The following is a 9,120-nucleotide window of genomic DNA, read 5'->3' as shown; positions in this document are numbered from 1 at the left end:
ATATATACATACTTCTCCAGTCCTGTCCAGTTCCAGTTTTTTCTTTTCTTTAACAAAGTTGTCTCCTTGATTTGAACAGCTATTCCTTTGTCCTTCCCAGAAGGGAATTTGAATAAGATGGATCGCCCATATGAGTTGTTGGCCTCTCCAACTCCAACTCCAACGATGAGTGATGAATCTATGTTTAGCAATCTTCCAGAGCATATCATTCATCACATCCTTTCTTTTCTTGGAATGGCAGACATTGTTCGGCTGAGCTTCACATCCAAAAGCTGTAGAGAATCATGTGTGTACATATCATCTTTAGATTTTGATGCCCTGCAATATCCTACACTAAGAGGTTTTCAAGACCAACTTATGAATATTTGCGAAAGGTTCCTGTTTTTGCGCAACGGGAGGAAGCTGTCTCGGCTTTGTGTACATTCCCAGTTCATTGAGAATCGTACGGAATGCTCTCGTGTTGTCACAATGTTGAATATGGCGGTTGGGTGTGACGTTGAGTTTCTTGACCTGGAATTCTCTCAAGAGGAAGAATGGGAAATGTTTAGTTTGCCAATTTGCATCTTTCATTGTGGATCCCTGAAGTCTCTTACAATCAATATGCATTGCCTCAACCTTAAATTTCCCTCTGCATTGAGGTTTAGCAATCTCCAATCCTTATCTTTAAAATCTATCTGGCTTGTCGATGAATGCTTTGGAGAATCAGTCTCATGTTGCAAGTTCCTTAGGGAATTATGGCTTGAAAATGTATGTGGTATAGAGAATTTAACAATAGAAAATTCCAACCTGGAACGTTTTTCAATATTGTACTCTTACCACCCGGAGCTCTGTCATCTTAATATCTCGGGTCAGAAGCTTAACGAAATAAATGTTGAATGGCGATTTAAATCTCCTCTTAGCAAGTCAGTGAAAATTTCTGCTCCAAACCTCAGATATCTTAAATGGGTTGGATATATAACAGGTCACAATTGTTTAGGGAGTTTGATGCATTTGGAACGTGTTGAACTCTTTCTACAATGTAGAGATCTTGATACAACTCAGGAGTTACCTAATATTTTTCGTAGTGTTATCAGCACCAAAGATCTACATCTACATAAGCACAGCATTATGGTAAAGAGACACTTCCTTTCCTATTTATTAAAGACAATCATCCTATATACGTGCTAAATTCTTTTTGTAGAACTTGTAAGGTAGTATTCATGATCCACTGATGTCCGAATTAATTTCGACACTAAAATATGGATTATTATAGAAAGGAATCCACATTTATTTTCATAAATTGTCATTGCAAATTTCTTATTTCTCTTCTAGTTTTGCATTATATTTATTTGTATTCACCACCGAACTACTATTTTTTGTCGCATCTTAAAATCCATTGTTTGAATGGTATTTTTTTTCCTCCCTTGATTACTTCTGCCTCTTTGGAAGCTCTTAAATAATATTTTGACAAATATTTTTATTTGTTTTTAGACTGATATAATCTACAGTCAATTCTATATTTATAAGGAAGCAGTTATTGTGATTTGTCTCTGTTTCCCAACAATTGGGTTCTTCTTTTCTTCTTCTTTTAGTTGTAACTCTGGAATCTTGTTTTCTAATGTTGCAGAATCTTCATAATTATGACCCCTTGCCAATTTCATCGGAAAATGTACAATGCTTGTCTCTATCTATTCAAAAATTTGAGGATTACTTAGTCCCAGCAATGGCATCCCTTCTTAGAAGATTTCCTAAAAAGCTCTAGACATAAAATATTCTCTGCCCATACGTACCACAACTGTAAGTACAAGAGTAAAATAGAGCTCTCTCTCTCTCTCTCTCTCTAATATACACCTGCACATGCATACTGTATTTTGTGAAGGTAGGAACGTGCATGCCTTAAATCACTACTTGTCCCATTTATTAAATCACTGCTGGAAATTTTGGAATAGTTGTATTCTCATGGTCTCTGGTTTTGACAAACTTAATTAATGTTGTTGCAGATGTCTGGGTTTGATAAAGTATATTGGCAATCTCAACATTTGGAGTTTATTCATCAACTTGAGTCGGTATCTATAGAGCTTCTCGATGGGGAGACTGAATTGGAGCTAGCAATATATATTCTCGAGCATGCTACAAAATTAAAGAAGATGGTCATCTTTTACTCCCTTTCCTTGCCGTCTGGTTTTATTTCACGAATAGGTAAAGACAGGATGAGTTCATCTCCTGTAGTAGTTTTGAAGAAAATATAAATATAAATGAATGAAGATTTAAGTGCATTTTTTCTTTTGAAAAAGCAGTCTTGTGGTGGCCAAACATTGCCTAAGGTTACATGATGTTCAGAGTTCAAAGTCATTGTGTCTAAACTTGGACCTCCAATTAGATCTTAAAATGTATAGGTTTTAGCCTATACGAGAGTTCTCATAATGGGATAATTTTGTTGGCTTACACTTCTTATTCTTTATCCGTAGGTTTAATTGTTTCACTTATTTATCTTTTAATCTTTCTTTCCAATGTCCAAAGACTCCAAACCATATGCCCCTGACAATTGTGCTTAAAAACTAAGCCAAATAATAATTACAACACCGCGCAGAGGATTATTTTTCTTTTTCCTCTCTTTGGGCAAATTCAATAGGTACTCACGTTAATAGTAAAATGTAAAGTTGTAAACCAATAATTGTCCTTTTTTTTTTTGTGGGAAAATAATTGTCCTATTATTATTAGTATTAGTTTCTTTTTTTGCTGAATTAGTATTAGTTTCTATTCATGTTCCGTTTTAGAATATGAATCGGAATTCTGTTCCAATTAGGAATAGGAATCTGCAATCGGTCTTCATTCGCGTCTTTAGCTATTTCTTATAATTCTTTTCTTTGCCACATACCACTTTTTAAAGTTGTTTGCTTTCATTAAAAATTAAAAAAAGTTGTTGTATGCTAGTATTAGACTAGATACAGGATACACGTGTAGTTTTTTTTTTTTTTTTTTTGCAACTTATTATTATTATTAATTTTTAAAGATATTTTGCAACTTATTTTAAGGTCACTGCACTAATAAAGAAAAAAAACTGTCTTTTTTGACCACTTAAAAATAAAAATAAAGTTAAAGTGATCAAAAGAATAGCAAAAGTATGTTTTGTACACTTAAATGAAGATTACATTAAGAATAATAATTTTCATTACTAGAAAGAAAAGATGTAATGGAATAACTATTACCATTCATTAATTTGGCTATTACATATGCAAAACTTGTAAAAGATGAAGGCATAACGAAAATCTTTTTAAATTAAGAAGAATAATTATTTCTCAATATGAAGAATAGTTATTCCTATATAATAATTATTCCATGTAATAAATATACAACCAGATAACCTAATAGTTATTACACAACATTTTGTTGTTTTCAACATAAGCATCAAGGTTCAAATCCAATCTCTCCTTTTATAATTAAGTTATAACGATCAATTTTTTCTCCAAAAAAGAAGAAGAAGTTATAACTATCAAATTATCAAGGAAAAAAGAAAAGGAAAGAAAGAGAGCATGGGCCTCATGACTTAGGCCCTATTTTTTTTTTTTTTTTTTTTCATTATCCATCACTCCTCACTCAATTTTCTTCACTTATCACTCATCACTCAAAATACCCCAATTTCTTATACCCCATTTGGCACACATTACTCAACTTGTCATCACTCAAATTTTTCAATTTTTTGTGGGTCCCATACCTGTAACTTGGTCAGAGCAAAGCTGTTAGCCTACCCGCGGAAAGTTTCATCCCCATTTTTTCTCTTTTCTCATTTCCCCTTCCCCCTTCAGCCCACATACTCTCCCAAAGCACAAACCCAAACCCATAACTCCAGAAGAAGCTCCCTTGCCAATCTCCACCATTCGTCGCTAGTGAGCCAAGGTCTCAGTAAACAAGCATTCACAACCAAGTGAGTCAATGTCTCAATAAACACAACACAAAAAATGGAGGAAAATGAAAAAAACAAAAAATAAAAAAATAAAACCCAGCAGCTTCGTGCATGTAAACAGATGGAGGGGCTGAATTTGAGTCTCACCGGAAACAAAAATTAATGAACGGAGTTGTGAATGCTTGTCTCAGGCTGAAGGTGCTGATTGGCGGAACTGGAGCTCTGCTTCAATTGTTGTGGGTCTGGGAGAAGGAAAAGGGAAAGTGAGTTAACAAATCTTAGTTTTGTAAAATCCAAACAAGACCTTAGTAGATGCTGTGGCCCAAATAACTCAATTGTAGTCGGGGATTTTTCCTTCAAACTTAATTTGTGAAAATATTGGCTTTTATTGGAGAAACTTGTTCCATAAGAGATGAGAAAAATTAATGTGAGCCAAGAGCCTTGATCTATTGAAGAAACGGTATGGGCTTGAGTCCAATTTTCATGGTTTTAGGGAAGTATGGGCCATGGACCTACCATTTAACATTGGAAATGTCATGGACCGTGAGTCCAGTTCATTAATAGCTTAAGGTTTGGGCCTTCAGCTCATTTCATGAAATAATTAGTTTTAGACCTTGACCTGATTTGTGAAGTAGCAAGATTTGGGCATTGAGTCCAATTTATGATGTAGATGGTCATCATAAACCAAAGCAAATTTATGAGCTCTTTTAACATTCTCTTTATAAAACTTATGTATATGGTACTGGATCCAGGAGTTGTGGTAGTTATTCTGAATTTCCACTGTTGTACATTGGGAGTTCAATAGTAAACACATTTGGTGATATAGATCAATTATTTTTTTATTAAAATAAAAATAAAATTGAGGGTTGAAAATCATTAAAAAAAAAAAAAAAAACAAAACAAAACAAAGGCAGGCAACAGATCTATTGACCAGCTGAGCAGCCGCAGTTGTCAGAAGTGTATGAAATTATGATTAGAATTAGATTGGCTTTGCCTGCGAAATGCTTAGGTATTAGGCCTTGGCCAAAAAGTATATAGAACTGAACATATGTAGATTAATTTGAATCATAAATGAAAGGGACTAAGCTGATTTGAATTTAAAAAATAACCAATTTCCATTTAGTTCTACACTTCTACCCTACTGTTTTCTCTCAACTAATTTATTCTGACATGTATGACTTCACAAATTGCCCAGTCATTCCAGAGACCAAAATATGTTCAAATTTTAAGCTTGCTCTACGCCAAATTCCCAACGCAGTAATCCCTTCTGTTTTTAGAAAACTTGTAACAAAATCCACAAGTATATAATATAATGCGAACATCACAATATAATTTGAGGTTGGACCAGATAAAGGAAACGAGAGAGAGAAGACAAAATTTGATCGGAGTTAAAAGAATTTTCTACTTATACTACCTTTGTGGTAAAAACGAATTGAACATCAGTATTGCAGTCATCTCTACTAGTCATGATAACAACAAACAAAACTGGCATAAGCAATAGCAATGAATTACCAGAATGGTATTCAACAGAGCACATTTTAGTTCCTACCCTGCACTCACAGATCATTGTAGTGTTTCGAGCCCAGTCTCAATTCCCAAGCTCCACCAGAACATTTTAGTCCTTAACCAATACTCAAAGATTGCACTAGCATTCCAACACCAATCTTAATACCCAAGCCCACCAACACGTTAGTCATTAGTCATTACCAACACAAATTACAGTAGCATTCCAACACCAATTTAATACCCGAGCTCCAGTCCAAAAGTCTCTGTAGGCATCAGCAAATCACTGGAACACTCGAAACTACAGCAAGATTCAGCTTTTTGTGGTACAAGTGACACACAGCACCCTGAGCAAACAAACAGCGGTGGAACAGTCTCAGTATCCTCAATGCCACAGCAGCGAGTGTGCTGCCATACCTCACAAATGTCACATGCTACCATCCTTTCTCCATCATCATCTTGAGCCCCACATTCGCACCTCACCATCCAATTGTCAGCCCCACCTTGGTAACTCAATCGATTCTCGATGTCTATACCACTCCCTCTCACATGTAGTTCCACACCAGACTCAACTACCCCAAAAAGCACTTCATTATCCTCCAACTCCTCCAGGTCTTCTATTTCCATCACCTCAAGTCCTTCAGTGATACAGTAAGTGTCCCTCAGTGCACACTCCACCGCTAGCTTTAACTCTCCAACTGTTGCATGCAGTGGAACTACTACAATCTCTCCTGATGGTAACTCCTTCAATTCAGTTCCTATACCACACAAACTTGGCATCAATCGGCAAACAAATGTCAATAACTGCTCCTCTTCATCAATGAATGGCCACTCCTTCACAAAATGTTTACTGTCTAGAACTGCCTGAGTTGCCAATTCCACCAAATGCGATCCTGGATAATCCAAAAGTACATTTTTATACAGATAAACCACATCACTATAAACATCATTCCCTGGCACTAGAGCTGGTGCTGGAAGGGGCTTTGGAAAATTTTCTGCCTCTGGTTCAGAAACCTTGACTCCATGAACAAGCTCATGGATTGAATATTCCAAAATCCGAGTTGTTGGGTTGACTGTACGACACACAACATGACTACCAACAATTACATTGTTCATTGATTTTAGTACGTAATCCAGCAAACCTGTGTCACCGATGTGAAGCCGTGCTGCATCTCTCAGATCTTGCCGGGTCATTCCACTATGACAAAAGCTTTCTGCTTTCTTCTCTTTCAATGCATCTACAATCACTTCTGCTGCAAATTCTAGTCTTCTTGCAGGCCATCTGCTATCCATATTAGCAATTGCAGTCGAGAACCTTTTATAATTCTGGGGTTTTTCCTTTGCAAAAGGCTTGTTTCGGAGAGTAATTCTGCTTGAAGCTCTAGATATGGAAGATAGAGCAGCAGTATCACTGTTTAATTGCAAAGGAGCACGAGAGCACTTGACAGTTAGCATAAACCTTAGAAGATCTCTGATTGTCACCAGCTGGGTTTCACTCATATCTCTGCAATGACGAATTATTTGCTTGATTTCTTTGTATTGGTCTGTGTTACTAAAATCTTGGATGATTTTGTCAAGTTCCAATGAGGTAAGAATTTCAATAGCTTTATTGTAATTGTGCTCTGCCACTCCAAAGCTTCCACGGCAAAATCTATAACCCCATCTACCAAACCAAGAATGTCCATAAGCAACCCCATAGAGCAATCTAAGATCCATTGACCTCTTCTTTGACACATCCTCAACTGTGATTTTCCTGCAAAAGAAAGAAGACCCCCCAAAATTTAGAGTTTTCATAAATCAAAAACAGAAAAGCCAAGAACTTTGTGTGGAATTTTGGTTACCGGGTTCGTAGATTTTTACAAATCCGATCCCACAAATCCATGATTTCTCTGCCACATAGATACTTAGAACCCCCTTCAATTCCATTGATGCAGACCAAATGACCAAACCCGTTGCAGTGAATCAAACCATGCAATAGATGGGTCTGAAGATCAATGACATTATCAGCCAAAGGCTTATTCCATTCATTATCTACTGGGATTATCAAATGATACTTTCTTTTCGATACAAAATGATTACTCCAACCTATAAAAAAAAAAAAACCAAAAAAACCATTCACAAACCACATTCTACAATTATCATGACATATGTCACAGCAATACCAAATGATTAAATCTTCCAACATAAAGGACAGAAAATCCAAGTCAGAAACAGAATAGAAACTCAATAAACCAAAAATTCCTAACAAATATCCAAACCCAATTGCTAAAAATCAAAACCCCCAAATGAAAAATTACAGCAAACCCATTTCAGGAAATGAAGAAAACAATCAAATTAGGACAAAAAATCAAGAGCCATACCTGCGCATCTGCAGTGATCACAGTAGGGTCTTGGAGAGTACTTGACATCCTCTTCAATGGTGTACAGAGGGACAATGAAGCTTTTGGTCTCATGCACAAGGAGAGTACACCAAGCTGGCATGCTTTGGACATTGTTGTCATCAAGTTCAGCGCATTGTTGAAGAAACACCCGGATATTGTCACGAAAAGCGCCTTTTGGATCGATGGGGCAACCGGGGTCTCCAAACGTGTGAAACCCATAAAGCTGCGGCCTTCGCTTCCTCTTCTTGCAGGCCTCAAGAATTGGGATTGACATGCTTAGTACTACCAGTACTAGTACTAGTACCAGTTTCCAAATCCACCAAATGAGAGAGAGAGAGAGAGAGAGAGAGAGAGAGAAAGATTGAGTCTTTGGGTGTTTGGGGTTTCAACAAAAGTGGAAGTTTTAGTTTTTGATGAACAAGAGTGGAAGTTTAGTTAGTTGAAAGGCTCATGCGTTTGTTACATTTTGCCAAGCCCGCTAGAATTCGAACATGAGTTCGAAATTCCAGGAGTGCCCCCCTTGCTATGAGTTATTTACGACTTTACTATGGAGTGTTCAGAGTGATGCTTATGTCTTGAGATGGGTGTTATAGTCATTTGGTGTGGTTTTATGACTTTTAGGGATCCAATGGCTGACAATGTACACCTGTGTTTGAAAGGTTTTATCTCCGCCGTGGAGCTTTAACTGCAGGAGTTAGTTAGTAGTTTTTTTTGTTTTTTTTTTTTTGAAGCCAATAATTTTCCATCCCATGTGGATGGGTATGTTTCAGGTGTTGACACGTGTGAGTTACCTTGCAGGAGCTAAGCAATTATCTTTGGGGTTAGAAAAAGGAAAGATAAGATTGTCAAAATTAGGATCTTACGTAGATTTAGTGAAGAGATCGATGATCGTAAGTGTGAACATCTCAAGGTGTGGTACGATGTAAGTCATCACGACTTTTAGATAATTTTTTTTTTAAGTGTTACTCAATGCGGACTCATCCTAAACAAGAGGCATGAAATAAACTACTAACTTAAAGGTTAGGATGGAAAAATGAGTCATCACTTGATTATAGGTCCAAAATCCAACTTTGACACATCATAGATGTCTAACTTAACCAAACCTAAGTTTGGAGTTAAGGTACGAACTTAGGAAGGAATTAGGCACTTAAACCTGCTTGATTGAATGGATCAATCTCCACTAGTGTTGTTAGGTCATTTTTAGATAAGAAAAATATTAAGGTGGATCCCTAATTCCCTGTTCTAACCATGCATTTATACATTAAATGAAAAACACACAAGGAAAGATTTTCAAAAATCATATCATAACATAAAAGAAAATGGGTAAGGATTGGGGCTCAATGCTCCTATGCA

At 36.5% G+C, this 9,120-nt stretch overlaps 2 protein-coding genes across 2 annotated transcripts; one reads left to right on the top strand and one right to left on the bottom strand.

Annotated features, from left to right (window-relative positions):
- The first annotated feature begins 117 nt into the window (after positions 1-117).
- LOC115967529 (F-box/FBD/LRR-repeat protein At5g53840-like) lies at positions 118-2,228 on the top strand. The gene is made up of 4 exons (XM_031086649.1): positions 118-1,110; positions 1,607-1,734; positions 1,863-1,866; positions 1,980-2,228. The coding sequence occupies exons 1-4, from the start codon at positions 118-120 to the stop codon at positions 2,226-2,228; spliced, it is 1,374 nt and encodes a 457-aa protein (XP_030942509.1).
- Positions 2,229-5,272: 3,044 nt separating this feature from the next.
- LOC115975997 (PHD finger protein MALE MEIOCYTE DEATH 1) lies at positions 5,273-8,264 on the bottom strand. Its single transcript, XM_031097058.1, has 3 exons — positions 7,747-8,264; positions 7,228-7,471; positions 5,273-7,139 (listed from the first exon to the last, which is right to left on the bottom strand). Exons 1-3 carry the CDS (start codon positions 8,039-8,041, stop codon positions 5,624-5,626), a joined length of 2,055 nt encoding a protein of 684 aa, XP_030952918.1. The 5' UTR covers positions 8,042-8,264; the 3' UTR covers positions 5,273-5,623.
- Between the last annotated feature and the right edge of the window lie 856 nt (positions 8,265-9,120).

This window comes from Quercus lobata, chromosome 2, assembly GCF_001633185.2.
Source record: "Quercus lobata isolate SW786 chromosome 2, ValleyOak3.0 Primary Assembly, whole genome shotgun sequence".
Classification (NCBI taxonomy): domain Eukaryota; kingdom Viridiplantae; phylum Streptophyta; class Magnoliopsida; order Fagales; family Fagaceae; genus Quercus; species Quercus lobata.
The sequence above is the reverse complement of the archived record's forward strand: the minus strand, read 5'-3'. Positions and strand labels throughout refer to the sequence as shown.